The 16,753-nt window shown below is 45.0% G+C and overlaps 1 protein-coding gene across 4 annotated transcripts; it reads right to left on the bottom strand.

Annotated features, from left to right (window-relative positions):
• Positions 1-4,222: 4,222 nt before the first annotated feature.
• Positions 4,223-12,771, bottom strand: si:busm1-57f23.1 (CY domain-containing protein). 4 transcript variants are annotated; one of them, XM_036976612.1, is made up of 5 exons: positions 12,712-12,771; positions 7,204-7,341; positions 6,206-6,357; positions 5,082-5,186; positions 4,223-4,551 (listed from the first exon to the last, which is right to left on the bottom strand). In XM_036976612.1, the coding sequence occupies exons 2-5, from the start codon at positions 7,307-7,309 to the stop codon at positions 4,465-4,467; spliced, it is 450 nt and encodes a 149-aa protein (XP_036832507.1). In that variant the 5' UTR covers positions 7,310-7,341; positions 12,712-12,771; the 3' UTR covers positions 4,223-4,464. The 4 variants fall into 4 exon arrangements, with proteins under 4 accessions (XP_036832507.1, XP_036832508.1, XP_021457194.1 ...); XM_036976613.1 differs by lacking the exon at positions 12,712-12,771 and adding an exon at positions 12,216-12,395; XM_021601519.2 differs by lacking the exon at positions 12,712-12,771 and adding an exon at positions 11,699-12,154.
• Between the last annotated feature and the right edge of the window lie 3,982 nt (positions 12,772-16,753).

Below are 16,753 nucleotides of genomic sequence, written 5' to 3'. Positions count from 1 at the left end.
TAAATAAATCACAGACAGTGTCAGCAGCAAAGCACCCCAAAACCATAACACCTCCTCACTGCTTTATGGTGGGAAATATAAATGCGGAGATAATCCATTCACCCACACAGTGTCTCACAAAGACACAGTGGTTGGAACCAAAAATCTCCAATTTGGATTTCAGACCAAAGGACACATTTCCATCGTTATAATGTCCATTGCTCGTGTTTCTTGGCCCAAGCAAGTCTCTTCTTCTTATTGGAGTCCTTTAGTAGTGGTTTCTTTGCAGCAATTCAACCATGAAGACCTGATTCACAGTCTCCTCTGAACAGTTGATGTTGAGATGCGTCTGTTACTTGAATTATGTGAAGCATTTATTTGGGCTGCAATTTCTAATGCTGGTAACTCTAATGAACGTATCCTCTGCAGCAAAGGTAACTCTGGGTCTTCCTTCCCTGTGGCGGTCATCATGAGAGACAGTTTCATCATAGCGCTTGGTGGTTTTTGAGACTGCACTTGAAGAAACTTTCAAAGTTCTTGAAATGTTCCGCACTGACCGACCTTCATGTCTTAAAGTAATGATGGAATGTCGTTTCTCTTTGCTTATTTAAGCTGTTCTTGCCATAATATGGACTTGGTCTTTTACTAAAGAGGGCTATCTTCTGTATACCACCCCTACCTTGTCACAAGTCAACTGATTGTCTCAAACGCATTAAGAAGGAAATAAATTCCACAAATGAACTTTTAACAAGGCACACCTCTTAATTAAAATGCTTTCCAGGCGACTACCTCATGAAGCTGGTTGAGAGAAGGCCAAGCATGTGCAAAGCTTTCATCTTTGCTTTCATCATTGTTTAACACTGTGTTGGATATAACATGATTCCATGTGTGTTGTTTGTTCGTTTTGATGTCTTCACTATTATTCGACAATGTAGAAAATAATAAAGATGAAGAAAAACCCTGGGATGAGTAGGTGTGTCCACACTTTGACTGGTACTGTTTATTTGGACTGTTTTTTATTTATTTTTTTAATTTATTTTTTACTTCAGTTTATTTGAGAAAATACTTTCTTAACATGTATTTTTCTTAACTGCATTGTTGGTTAATATGGGCTTGTAAGTAAGAATTTCACTGTAAGGACAAAATAGTGCTGGTTTTTGTTGGTCACCCAATAGTGCACTTGGCTGAACATATCAGCCTCTGAAGTGCCTTGCAGTCCGCAGGGGAGTTGCCGTACCATGATGTGATGCATCCCAACAGTATGCTCTCGCTGGTGCTCCTGTAAATCAATGTGAGGCCCCCGGGACAAACTTCTTCAGCATCCTGAGGTTGAAGAGTCGCTGTCGTGCCTTCTTCACCACAGTGTCCGTGTGGTTTGACCATTTCAGCTTCTCTAAGATGTGTACACCAAAGAATTTGAAGTTATTGACGGTCTCCACGGTAATGAGGATGAGGTTGAGTTCAGCCTGGTTCCTCCTGAAGTCCACAATCAGCTCCTTTGTTTTGCTAACGTTGAGGGAGAGGTTGTTTACATGGCACGACGCCATCAGAGTGCCTTACTCCTCATTGTAGGCCGTCTCGTCGCTGTTGGTAATCAGGCCTAATACTGTTGTGTTGTCAGCGTACTTGGTGATGGAACTGTCTGAGGCCATGCAGTCCTACAGAGTGGGCATCTCTGTCCCAGTAGGGAACACTGTCATCTCTGTCCCAGTAGGGAACTATGTAATCTCTGTCCCAGTAGGGAACTATGTCATCTCTCTCCCAGTAGGGAAATATGTAATATCTGTCCCAGTAGGGAACTATGTCATCTCTATCCCAGTAGGGAACTATGTCATCTCTGTCCCAGTGGGGAACTATGTCATCTCTGTCCCAGTAGGGAACTATGTCATCTATGTCCCAGTAGGGAACACTGTCATCTCTGTCCCAGTAGGGAACTCTGTCATCTCTGTCCCAGTAGGAAACTATGTAATCTCTGTCCCAGTAGGGAACTATGTCATCTCTCTCCCAGTAGGGAAATATGTAATATCTGTCCCAGTAGGGAACTATGTCATCTCTATCCCAGTAGGGAACTATGTCATCTCTGTCCCAGTGGGGAACTATGTCATCTCTGTCCCAGTAGGGAACTATGTCATCTATGTCCCAGTAGGGAACTATGTAATATCTGTCCCAGTAGGGAACTCTGTCATCTCTGTCCCAGTAGGGAACTATGTCATCTCTGTCCCAGTAGGGAACTATGTCATGACTGTAACCAGTAAGTAACTTTGTAATCTCTGTCCCAGTAGGGAACTATGTAATCTCTATCCCAGGAGGGAACTATGTCATCTCTGTTCCAGTAGGGAACTATGTCATCTATGTCCCAGTAGGGAACTATGTCAACTCTGTCCCAGTAGGGAACTATGTCATCTCTGTCATCTCTGTCCCAGTAGAGAACTATGTCATGACTGTAACCAGTAAGTAACTAAGTCATCTCTGTCACAGTGGGGAACTATGCAATCTCTATCCCAGGAGGGAACTATGTCATCTCTGTCCCAGTAGGGAACTATGTCATGACTGTAACCAGTAAGTAACTATGTCATCTCTGTCCCAGTAGGGAACTATGTCATCTCTATCCCAGTAGGGAACTATGTTATCTCTATCCCAGTAGGGAACTATGTCATCTCTGTCCCAGTAGAGAATTATGTCATGACTGTAACCAGTAAGTAACTATGTCATCTCTGTCCCAGTAGGGAACTATGTAATCTCTATCCCAATAGGAAACTATGTCATCTCTGTCCCAGTAGGGAACTATGTCATCTCTGTCCCAGTAGGGAACTATGTCATCTCTGTCATAGTGGGGAACTATGCAATCTCTATCCCAGGAGGGAACTATGTCATCTCTATCCCAGTAGGGAACTATGTCATCTCTGGCCCAGTAGGGAACTATGTCATGACTGTAACCAGTAAGTAACTATGTCATCTCTGTCCCAGTAGGGAACTATGTAATCTCTATCCCAGTAGGGAACTATGTTATCTCTATCCCAGTAGGGAACTATGTCATCTCTATCCCAGTAGGGAACTATGTCATCTCTGTCCCAGTAAGGAACTATGTCATCTCTGTCCCAGTAAGGAACTATGTCATCTCTGTCCCAGTAGGGAACTATGTTATCTCTATCCCAGTAGGGAACTATGTCATCTCTGTCCCAGTAGGGAACTATGTCATCTCTGTCCCAGTAAGGAACTATGTCATCTCTGTCCCAGTAAGGAACTATGTCATCTCTGTCCCAGTAGGGAACTATGTCATCTCTGTCACAGTAGGGAACTATGTAATCTCTATCCCAGTAGGGAACTATGTCATCTCTGTCCCAGTAGGGAACTCTGTCATCTCTGTCCCAGTAGGGAACTATGTAATCTCTGTCACAGTGTGGAACTATGCAATCTCTATCCCAGGAGGGAACTATGTCATCTCTGTCCAAGTAGGGAACACTGTCATCTCTGTCCCAGTAGGGAACTATGTCATCTCTGTCCCAGTAGGGAACTATGTCATCTCTGTCCCAGGAGGGAACTATGTCATCTCTGTCCCAGGAGGGAACTATGTCATCTCTGTCCCAGGAGGGAACTATGTCATCTCTGTCCCAGGAGGGAACTATGTCATCTCTGTCCCAGGAGGGAACTATGTCATCTCTGTCCCAGGAGGGAACTATGTCATCTCTGTCCCAGGAGGGAACTATGTCATCTCTGTCCCAGGAGGGAACTATGTCATCTCTGTCCCAGGAGGGAACTATGTCATCTCTGTCCCAGGAGGGAACTATGTCATCTCTGTCCCAGGAGGGAACTATGTCATCTCTGTCCCAGGAGGGAACTATGTCATCTCTGTCCCAGGAGGGAACTATGTCATCTCTGTCCCAGGAGGGAACTATGTCATCTCTGTCCCAGGAGGGAACTATGTCATCTCTGTCCCAGGAGGGAACTATGTCATCTCTGTCCCAGTGTCATCTCTGTCCCAGTAGGGAACTATGTCATCTCTGGTCTTGTTGGGAACTCTGTCATCTCTGTCCCAGGAGGGAACTATGTCATCTCTGTCCCAGTGTCATCTCTGTCCCAGGAGGGAACTATGTCATCTCTGTCCCTGTAGGGAACTATGTCATCTCTGTCCCTGTAGGGAACTCTGTCATTTCTGTCCAAGAGTAAAATGAATCTGGTCATCCACTGATAACATTTCCCCCAAAATCATATGATTAAAAACCACAAAAAATAGGTCCTTAAATAATGTCAGTTGAAAACGATTTTATTAGAAACAAAATCACATCAAATCCTAAAAGAAATCTAAGCAGTTTTGAAAAGTCAAGTCATTCAATGATGAAGCATTCCGTTGTAGCGTAACTCTGTAGATAGTCATTGTCATGTTCAGGTAGTCAGTAGACTGTGATGACTGGTCTAGAGTCAGTGTTACTTATTACAGGAGGAAGAGGACAGATCATGTAGTTGTTGGTTGAAACTGATCTGGAGTCAGATTTGCTTCTGGCAAGAGGAGTTGGTGATCTCGTACTTTTCATTGCGAGGGTTAAACCACACCTCAAATGTACATGTCAGGCGCTGTAAAACAAACGATTACGTCACATTAATGTCAATAAACTGTATAGACACTGTGATCTATGAGGTCAATATTACATGGTGTACTGTATGTATAGCCTGAGTACCAGACCTGTCTGGGACATGACATGGAGTGGAATGATAACACAAACCGTTCTGGTACCACCAGGTATGTACTGCATGCTATAAAATTGTCATTTTGTTTTACTTACGTAAGTAAAAGGCTCTAATGCCCAGCTCAGTATCTGCATTCAGTGCTTAAATCTCTCCATTAAAAGGAAAGAACTGCTAAATCTGTAGCTTTCCAATGCAGAAGCACTTATATCATAATTATACTTATGTAACACCATGTGGGACCCTATTCCCTTAGTAGTGCACTACTCTGGTGAAAAGTAGTGCACTACTCTGGTCAATAGTAGTGCACTGTATAGGGAATATGGTGCCATGTGGGACATACATCCAGTTTCTAAGTCCCGTACAGTATATCCGTATCATCTTTGCTCTGTATATCCATGAGCATCAGAAAAAGTAACCTTTTTCCCCAGAACACAGGACTCCACATCTGAGTTGTGCTCTGTCTTGAGGCACTTGGTCTTCCCGATGATCACCTCGATCCTATAGTTGATCATGTTAGTCACCTGTTTGGGTCATATAAAGGAGAGCCTTAGTAAGAAACAACCATACCACCTGTTGACATCAGCTTTTTAGTTGAATAAATTAATAATAAGAGATGTTTGTGCAAGTATATACAATGAATGTTATACATGAATAGCAGAAGTTGTGTAAATGACTTTACCACTTAAAGGGAGGTAGTTAGAAGAATAGGACAGTGTCCCAAATGAAAAAGGTAGTGCACTCTAGGGTTAATAGGAGGGCATTTAGGATGTAGCCTAGAGGAAATAGGGGACCATTTAGGATGTAGCCTAGAGGAAATAGGGGACCATTTATGATGTAGCCTAGAGGAAATAGGGGACCATTTATGATGTAGCCTAGAGGAAATAGGGGACCATTTAGGATGTAGCCTAGAGGAAATAGGGACCATTTAGGATGTAACAGAGGAAATAGGGGACCATTTATGATGTAGCCTAGAGGAAATAGGGGACCATTTAGGATGTAGCCTAGAGGAAATAGGGGACCATTTAGGATGTAGCCTAGAGGAAATAGGGGACCATTTAGAATGTAGTCTAGAGGAAATAGGGGACCATTTAGAATGTAACCTAGAGGAAATAGGGACCATTTAGGATGTAACAGAGGAAATAGGGGACCATTTATGATGTAGCCTAGAGGAAATAGGGACCATTTAGGATGTAACAGAGGAAATAGGGGACCATTTATGATGTAGCCTAGAGGAAATAGGGGACCATTTAGGATGTAGCCTAGAGGAAATAGGGGACCATTTATGATGTAGCCTAGAGGAAATAGGGGACCATTTAGAATGTAGTCTAGAGGAAATAGGGGACCATTTAGAATGTAACCTAGAGGAAATAGGGGACCATTTAGGATGTAGCCTAGAGGAAATAGGGGACCATTTAGGATGTAGCCTAGAGGAAATAGGGGACCATTTAGGATGTAGCCTAGAGGTAATAGGAGACCATTTAGGATGTAGCCTAGAGGAAATAGGGGACCATCTAGGATGAAACCTGGATAATACTGTCACCTGAGTCTCAGCAGAGATGACATTGATCAGTCTGAAGAATTTCCTGGCATTAGACTGGGTGTTAAAGTGGTCCACAGCAGCTTTAGCAGTGGTCTGCACCTCCAGGCTCTCTGGGTCTCTGCTGAACCAGCCACCCAGAAGCTGGATGTTCTCTACAACCACAACACTCAGTTACATGGAGCTGAACAAGCAGTGAGGTTAGGAAGCTAACTCCTGTACTAAAGTAGGAGCAGTCAGTAAAAACAGAACAACAACACAGTCCAACTCCTCTGACTCATAGGAACCAGAGAGCTGAGTGGGCAGGATGGCGTCAATATTGCGGTAAAAAGGGAAAATAACCAGCCGCAAATTGAGTCATTTCTGCCTTCTGCCCAACTCAACATATGACATCAACTGCTCTGATATTTCTGAGACTCATTAATGTCTGGACAACAGACAGTTTTTTTAAACACCTTAGAATGGCATTTGGGGATTCGAAAAAGAGTTGAGGCCAAAAATGTATGTACCAATTGTTTGGATTGTATATATTTTTCTTAAAGTCCAAATTGGCACCAATTCCGGATTGCCCCATTAAATGTTTCACGTCCACCAGAGCAAGCAGACTTTTAAAACACTATGTCTTGTTAGTTCTGTTGACATCAACATTTTTAATGAATCATCAAATGAACTGGGTTTGGATGAAGGAATTGAACCATTTCATACTTTCCCTGTTTGGGGTTCATTAGTAAAGTACACAATCATTCCAGTGTCAAGTTTGTAGTTACATTTCCTATAGTATCATTCATAACACACATTGTTACAACTTCAAAACAGACACGATCACAACACACTGAAATACATTACGCAGTTGAGTTTATCATTAACAAAAAGCAACAACTTTGGATTGGATGCAGAGTTATCTTAAAATGGAATCTAGTCTGCAGTAGGACCAGTTAGTGAACAGGCATTAACTGAGGTAAATAACAGTAAGGTAAGATAAGCTAGTCCACAGTACTTACTCGCTGTGATAGGTTCCTCCTCTATGGGTTGAGGCTGCTCCTGTCCCTGGGCCACCAGGTAGAGAGTTGAGACCAGAGACAACAACGGCAACAACTGGGGAGCCATGGTGCTATGGTATCCTGGGCAGTTAGATGAAGCTGTTAGCTCGAAACAGAGACAGAGAGAGAGACACAGAGAGAGAGAGGGAGAGAGACACAGAGACAGCTGTATTACCAGTAGCTATCCTCTGTGGTCTGAGTCAGTTTGCTGTTGAATGAGAGAAAGGAAGGGTTCTGTATTTAGGCAGTGGAATGTTTAACCAGCCAGTTAAGTCCACACCCTCTTCCTGGCAGTAACAGCAGTAAGAGCTGAGTACTCAGTCAGCAGGGCTTTAATATAGATGACTGAGTACTGGGCATTGGGTGGGTGGGTATTATGCCAGTCAGCAGGGCTTTAATATAGATGACTGGGCATTGGGTGGATGGGTATTGTGTGGGTGTGTGTATTGTGTGGGTGTGTGTATTTTGTGGGTGTGTGTATTTTGTGTGTGTAGGGGTTTTCAAAGGTGTGGATGTTTCTATGTGAACCTAAATCACATTGTATTTGTCACATGCACCGAATACAACAGACTTTACCATCACGGACTGACTGACTAGCCCTTCCCAACGATGCAGAGTTTAAATATATATAGACACACCCTACATTCACCAATGCTGTTCTTCATGTTCTACTGTAGGTGACAGGGCAACATGTGTGGACTAAAACAACATAAAACTGGCTGTGTCACAAAGCATGATCAAATTCATTAGCCAGCGACAGTAATTGAGAAACATTGAGAAATAGTTTGAACAATTATTTGGGTGTCAAATTAACCAGTTACCTACCTTTCATAAGCAGCTAGCTAGTAATAGCTAGCTGGTAGCATGCTAGCTAGTTAGATCCCAAATCTTTCTAAACTAATATCTGACTAACTCAGAAATATGAAGTAATTTCTGAATGAAAGTTAACTATAAATAATAATACATAATGATAATAATAAATAAATAAATTAAAATATACAGTTGAAGTCAGAAGTTTACATACACTTAGGTTGGAGTCATTAAAACTCGTTTTTTTCAACAAATGTCTTGTTATTAACAAACTATAGTTTTGGCAAGTCAGTTAGGACATCTACTTTGTGCATGACACAAGTCATTTTTCCAACAATTATTTACAGACAGATTATTTCAATTATAATTGTTGCGCCCTGACCTTAGAGATCCCTTTTATGTCTCTATTTTGGTTCTGTCAGGGCGTGATTTGGGGTGGGCATGTTTTTTTCTGATCTATGTTTTCTATTTCTGTGTGTTTGGCCGGGTGTGGTTCTCAATCAGAGGCAGCTGTCTATCGTTGTCTCTGATTGAGAACCATACTTAGGTAGCCTTTTCCCACCTGTGTCTTGTGGTTAGTTATTTTCTGTTTAGTGTTTATGCACCTTACAGGACTGTTTCGGTTTCGTTTATTCAAGTTGTTGTTTTGTGTTTTAGTGTTCAGTCAAATAAAAATCATGAACAACGCTGTGCTTTGGTCCGCACCTCCTTCCAACAGCTGTTACAATAATTCACTGTATCACAATTCCAGGGGGTAACAAGTTTACATACACTAAGTTGACTGCCTTTAAACAGCTTGTAAAATTCCAGAAAATTGTGTCATGGCTTTAGAAGCTTCTGATAGGCTAATTTACATCATTTGAGTCAATTGGAGGTGTACCTGTGGATGTATTTCAAGGCCTACCTTCAAACTCAGCGCCTCTTTGCTTGACATCATGGGAAAATCAAAAGAAATCAGCCAAGAAAAATTGTAGACCTCCACAAGTCTGGTTCATCCATGGGAGCAATTTCCAAATGCCTGAAGATACCACGTTCATCTGTACAAACAATAGTACGCAAGTATAAACACGCATCTGTCATACCGCTCAGGAAGGAGACGCGTTTTGTCTCCTAGAGATCAACGTATTTTGGTGCGAAAAGTGCAAATTATTCCCAGAACAACAGCAAAGGACCTTGTGAAGACGCTGGAGGAAACGGGTGCAAAAGTATCTATATCCACAGTAAAACGAGTCCTATATCGACATAACCTGAAAGGCCGCTCAGCAAGGAAGAAGCCCTGCTCCAAAACCACCATAAAAAGCCAGACTACGGTTTGCAACTGCACATGGGGACAACGATTGTACTTTTTGGATAAATGTCCTCTGGTCTGATGATACAAAAATAGAACAGTTTGGCCATAATGACCATCGTTATGTTTGGAGGAAAAAGGGGGAGGCTTGCAAGCCGAAGAACACCACCCCAACCGTGAAGCAAGGGGGTGGCAGCATCATGTTGTGGGGGTGTTTTTCTGCAGGAGGGTCTGGTGCACTTCACAAAATAGATGGCATCATGAGGGAGGAAAATGATGTGGACGTATTGAAGCAACATCTCACGACATCAGTCGGGAAGTTAAAGCTTGGTCGCAAATGGGTCTTCCAAATGGACAATGACCCCAAGCATACTTCCAAAGTTGTGACAAAATTTAAGGACAGCAAAGTCAAGGTATGGGAGTGGCCATCACAAAGCCCTGACCTCATCCTATAGAAAATGTGTGGGCAGAACTGAAAAAGCATGTGCGAGCAAGGAGGCCTACAAACCTGACTCCGTTACACCAGCTCTGTCAGGAGGAATGGGCCAAAATTCACCCAACTTATTGTGGGAAGCTTGTGGAAGGCTAACCGAAATGTTTGACCCAAGTTAAATAATTTAAAGGCAATGCTACCAAATACTAATTGAGTGTATGTAAAGGACTAGCTTCTTCTGGCTTCCATATGCAGACAACTACGGACCAGATCCTTGGGCTGACCAGAGGTGTACTGTTCCAGGTAATAAAGCCTATCCTGGTGACTGCTTGTCTTATCTTCTATACCATGCTCAAATGCACGCATAAATGGCCTAAAGTTTAGAGGATCACCGTCAAACATAGGCATCTCCCTAACAGGGAGTGTGGCCTGTTTGTGCTGTAGTACAAGGAGGTCAGCAATTTCATTCTGCCTTTGCATGACAGTAGAGAGGTTATCATGGCTGGTATTATGGCTGATACCCGCAGTGTTGATTCTGTGTTGATTGCTAGACCTTGATGTTGGCTGCTGAAGGGTGTGGTTTATGACTGTTTTCTGAATAGGTTTTGATGGCTTTGTGGTCGGTTGTTGTAAAACTCTTTGGAACTGCACCTAATGTAGCAAACTCAACAGGTGATGGTTCAGGTTCCTTATAGACCTCGGGTTCCTGGTTCTCAAAATATGAGTTCATTCCATCCTCTTGGCTTAGAAAATGGGCTGCCACAGCATGGGATTGAGAAGTTGAATCAACACTCTCCAGAACCTTCAGTTTGGCATTATATGCTGCTATGTCCGTTTCCAGTGCCATTTTTTCCATCCTAACATTCAGTTGAGCATTCTGTTGTTCCAGTTGAGCTTTCTGTTGTTTCAGTTGAGCTTTCTCCAGTTCCAATGCATGCTTGTCCTGTAATGATGCTTGGCGAGCTAGTAGAGCTGCTCGTTCTGCCTCAGCTTTTAGGCGTGCAGAGGACACTGAGGAAGCAGTCTTAGAATACTTTGTTTTACTTGATGTTTTTGACACATTGGAAATGCTGTCATGTGGTTCAATTAGCGTTTGTGACTCGATTTCAGCTTTTTTCCATATTTCCACCTCTTTCAGGAAATGTTCATAAGTTCTCATTCTTGGTTGATAATAGTTAATGCTCTCCTGTTCGTGTTCCTCCTCTGTGACCAGCTCTAGCACAGAATCATGAGCATTCTTAAAGTCATTGAGAACAGCATGAAATGCTTCAAGACTCTCATCCACAGTTTCAATGTTTCCTCTATCAACAAGAAGGGCTTTTATTTCATTCATTTTGCGTGTACACACTCCAAGTTTGCCTCTCCGGGCTGCATGGAGTGAATTTAGATGCCCCTCTGCCCTCTCCAGTGGAGTCTTATTTGGGATTTCAGCCTCCATCATTCACTTTTAGTTCACTCAATTTACAATGACACAGTTGTTGGTTTTTGATTGTTAAACGCAATGTCCCTTTAGACCTCCTTTAATGCTTTAAAACACAGTCCTCCATTTCAGCATATTGACCCATTTTGAATTGAACATGTGCAAGTTCGTCATTTTAGATGCGTTTTAAACATTTCATCCCATTATAAGTTGTCCCTTTAATGAAGTTTAAACACGCAGTATCCTTAGATTGCATGCGTTGCGTTGATCCATTGCATTTCCACGTTAGGCCAAATATTAGACGTAAGATTAGGCTACATTGTGCGTAGGATCTCAGTGTTTCCCAAACTTAAACTTCTTAATTGTTTTCACAGCGCTGTGTTTTGAATTCCATTCCCAAGTTTATCAAACATTCCAATTAAAAGCACATTTGCGCTTCCATAATAAGCATGATCAAACGATCGCATTGAACAGGGCAGCTCATTCATTCGCAGTGGTTACTCACGGCTGGCGAATTCTAGTAGTTCAAATCCTTCCAAGCGAGCTGTCCTTACATGCAATTACAAATAGAACAATATCCAGCGTGTGTCCGAACCGGAGATTTCCTTCCGATAGAAATCCTTCACTGAGTTTTTTGACTTGAATGTAGTGGCTTCCTTTGGTCTTTACCGCTACACCCCTCGTATCTGCCTTCAGAGATCTAAATCTCTCTCTTCCTTCAATGTGCAGGATAGTGGGGTGCTGTCTTTGACATTTCTGACAGGTCAACCTTCTTTTACATTCTTTGCTTAAGTGTCCCCTCATCAAACAGCCAAAACAAAGGCCTTTTGATCTCAGAAACTCAACCTTGGCTTCGTGTGGCTGTGCCTTCACCTGTTGGCAGTCGACCAGGAAATGCTCACCAGCGCAAAATACACATGAGATACTGGGAGCATCAGAAGGGTAGGCGCCTGGAGAGGGGCTACAAGAGTGATCAGATTAATATTGCCATTGAGAAAATTCAAAACAAAACGAGACATGACCTTTTTCAGGGTCAGTCTCGCAAAAAGACGCATTCTTGCGTTCTAACTACCCGCTATTCAAAGTGCTCTGAACAAATTAAGGGAATTGTTCAAACATTGGCACATCCTATAATCCGATGATAGTCTCCATAATGTGTTTTCGGACCTTCCCTTGGTCGTATTCTCGAGGGGCAGAAATCTCAGAGACCAATTGGTAAATTCTGATTAACCACCCCAAGATATTCCTGAACAACGTCTATTTGTACCCCTACTGGATGGAAATTACAAATGTAATGGCTGTGCTCAATGCAATGACACTTATAAATGTAGATCATTCAAACACCCACAAACAGGGAAATCGATCCCAATAAAAGGTGTTATTACGTGCTCCACTAAGGCAGTTATTTATCTTATAACTTGTCCTTGTGGTAAAAATGATGTAGGTAAAACAAAGCGCAAATTAAATGTACGTATCTCAGAGCATCGTAGCACCATTAGGTGTAAAAACTTTACTTACCCAGTTGCGGCCCACTTCTTGGAGGCAGGCCACTCGATTTCGTCTCTGCGTTATATTGGCATCGAACATGTCACCCTCCCTCGGAGAGGGGGTGACCTTGATAATTTATTGTTAACTCTTCAGTCTACCCCCTCCTTTTTCGAACATTCTGTTAAAAATCGCGCAACATTTCAGCGTCCTGCTACTCATGCCAGGAATATAGTATATGCATATGATTAGTATGTGTGGATAGAAAACACTCTGAAGTTTCTAAAACTGGTTAAATCACGGCTGTGACTATAACAGAGCGTGTGTTTCATCGAAAAGCGCAAGAAAAACTGGAAGATAGAAAAAGGGACATTGTTTTCTTGAGTTTGGCTGTCGAAACGTTGGTTTTAAATTTTTGCATCTGAGCTCTTAGAGTGAGCGGCTCTCTTTTATTTTCAAATCACAAAGCCTTGACCTCAATCCTATAGAAAATGTGTGGGCAGAACTGAATAAGCATGTGCGAGCAAGGAGGCCTACAAACCTGACACCAGCTCTGTCAGGAGGAATGGGCTAAAATTCACCCAACTTATTGTGAGAAGCTTGTGGAAGGCTAACCGAAATGTTTGACCCAAGTTAAACAATTTAAAGGCAATGCTACCAAATACTAATTGAGTGTATGTAAACTTCTGACCCACTTGGAATGTGTTGAAAGAAATTAAAGCTGAAATCACTCTGACATTTCACATTCTTAAAATAAAGTGGTGATCTAAACTGACCTAAGACAGGTCATTTTTACTAGGATCAAATGTCAGGAACTGTGAAACTGAGTTTAATGTATTTGGCTAAGGTGTATGTAAACTTACGACTTCAACTGTATAAGTCAACATGAGTGCAGAGGACAAGGGGCAAACTAGATGACGACATAAGCGCTGATCACCTGATGCCTCATGTAGAGGAAACTCCTCGGATCCCTGATAAAATAAAATCTGCATCCTCCACCTCCACACCAGCAGGGGCAGTCTCCACAACCACCACACCAGCAGGGGCAGTCTCCACAACCACCACACCAGCAGGGGCAGCCTCCACAACCACCACACCAGCAGGGGCAGTCTCCACAACCACCACACCAGCAGGGGCAGCCTCCACAACCACCACACCAGCAGGGGCAGCCTCCACAACCACCACACCAGCAGGGGCAGTCTCCACAACCACCACACCAGCAGGGCAGCCTCCACAACCACCACACCAGCAGGGGCAGCCTCCACAACCACCACACCAACAGGTGCAGCCTCCACAACCACCACACCAGCAGGGGCAGCCTCCACAACCACCACACCAGCAGGGGCAGTCTCTACAACCACCACACCAGCAGGGGCAGTCTCCACAACCACCACACCAGCAGGGGCAGCCTCCACAACCACCACACCAACAGGGGCAGTCTCCACAACCACCACACCAGCAGGGGCAGCCTCCACAACCACCACACCAGCAGGGGCAGTCTCCACAACCACCACACCAGCAGGGGCAGCCTCCACAACCACCACACCAGCAGGGGCAGTCTCTACAACCACCACACCAGCAGGGGCAGTCTCCACAACCACCACACCAGCAGGGGCAGCCTCCACAACCACCACACCAACAGGGGCAGTCTCCACAACCACCACACCAGCAGGGGCAGCCTCCACAACCACCACACCAGCAGGGACAGCCTCCACAACCACCACACCAGCAGGGGCAGCCTCCACAACCACCACACCAGCAGGGGCAGTCTCCACAACCACCACACCAACAGGGGCAGCCTCCACAACCACCACACCAACAGGGGCAGTCTCCACAACCACCACACCAGCAGGGGCAGCCTCCACAACCACCACACCAACAGGGGCAGTCTCCACAACCACCACACCAGCAGGGGCAGCCTCCACAACCACCACACCAACAGGGGCAGTCTCCACAACCACCACACCAGCAGGGGCAGCCTCCACAACCACCACACCAACAGGGGCAGTCTCCACAACCACCACACCAGCAGGGGCAGCCTCCACAACCACCACACCAGCAGGGGCAGTCTCCACAACCACCACACCAGCAGGGGCAGTCTCCACAACCACCACACCAGCAGGGGCAGCCTCCACAACCACCACACCAACAGGGGCAGTCTCCACAACCACCACACCAGCAGGGGCAGTCTCCACAACCACCACACCAGCAGGGGCAGCCTCCACAACCACCACACCAGCAGGGGCAGCCTCCACAACCACCACACCAACAGGGGCAGCCTCCACAACCACCACACCAGCAGGGGCAGTCTCCACAACCACCACACCAGCAGGGGCAGCCTCCACAACCACCACACCAACAGGGGAAGTCTCCACAACCACCACACCAGCAGGGGCAGTCTCCACAACCACCACACCAGCAGGGGCAGTCTCCACAACCACCACACCAGCAGGGGCAGCCTCCACAACCACCACACCAGCAGGGGCAGCCTCCACAACCACCACACCAACAGGGGCAGTCTCCACAACCACCACACCAGCAGGGGCAGCCTCCACAACCACCACACCAGCAGGGTCAGCCTCCACAACCACCACACCAACAGGGGCAGCCTCCACAACCACCACACCAACAGGGGCAGCCTCCACAACCACCACACCAGCAGGGGCAGCCTCCACAACCACCACACCAACAGGTGCAGCCTCCACAACCACCACACCAACAGGGGCAGCCTCCACAACCACCACACCAACAGGGGCAGCCTCCACAACCACCACACCAGCAGGAGCAGCCTCCACAACCACCACACCAACAGGTGCAGCCTCCACAACCACCACACCAGCAGGTGCAGCCTCCACAACCACCACACCAGCAGGGGCAGCCTCCACAACCACCACACCAGCAGGGGCAGCCTCCACAACCACCACACCAGCAGGGGCAGCCTCCACAACCACCACACCAGCAGGGGCAGCCTCCACAACCACCACACCAGCAGGGGCAGCCTCCACAACCACCACACCAACAGGTGCAGCAGCTACTGATATAAACAAATGTATGTTTGTAATCTTGTCAGGTTGATCCATGTATATATCTCAGTACACTTACAGGTATATTTTTCCAGGAGTTGCAGAGGCTTGGGGAGGAAAATATGTATTTATGCTGTTGTCTAGAATCGGCACATATAACATCTTTTTTCAGGATCTCAACAGAACTGGTCCAAATATGGAGCTGGAAAGTGAGGTAAGACTGTGTTGCACATACAGTATACGTTAAACTATATGTGTGATTAATCTGTATTTATAAGGAAAACCTAAATTGTGGTTTTCCATGTATCCTTCATTGTCTTTCTTTTTTTCTGTCAGACCATCAATGCCCGCATGTTCCATCTGGTGCAGAATTTGAACAGGCAGTTTTCTACATTGACACTTTTTAAATTTAATTACATTTTTATTTACTGATAGCCAGGGGCACACTCCAACACAGACATCATTTACAAATGAAGCATGTGTGTTTAGTGAGTGCGCCAGATCAGAGGCAGGGGATGACCAGGGATGTTCTCTGTTTAGTGAGTCCTCCAGATCAGAGGCAGTAGGGATGAACAGGGATGGTCTCTGTTTAGTGAGTCTATCAGATCAGAGGCAGTAGTGATGACCAGGGATGTTCTCTGTTTAGTGAGTCCTCCAGATCAGAGGCAGTAGGGATGACCAGGGATGTTCTCTGTTTAGTGAGTCTATCAGATCAGAGGCAGTAGTGATGACCAGGGATGTTCTCTGTTTAGTGAGTCCTCCAGATCAGAGGCAGTAGGGACGACCAGGGATGTTCTCTGTTTAGTGAGTCCTCCAGATCAGAGGCAGTAGGGACGACCAGGGATGTTCTCTGTTTAGTGAGTCCTCCAGATCAGAGGCAGTAGGGATGACCAGGGATGTTCTCTGTTTAGTGAGTCCTCCAGATCAGAGGCAGTAGGGATGACCAGGGATGTTCTCTGTTTAGTGAGTCTATCAGATCAGAGGCAGTAGTGATGACCAGGGATGTTCTCTGTTTAGTGAGTCCTCCAGATCAGAGGCAGTAGGGACGACCA

Source organism: Oncorhynchus mykiss, chromosome 5 (assembly GCF_013265735.2).
Source record: "Oncorhynchus mykiss isolate Arlee chromosome 5, USDA_OmykA_1.1, whole genome shotgun sequence".
Taxonomy (NCBI): Eukaryota; Metazoa; Chordata; class Actinopteri; order Salmoniformes; family Salmonidae; genus Oncorhynchus; species Oncorhynchus mykiss.
This window is presented reverse-complemented; position numbering and strand designations above follow the sequence as displayed.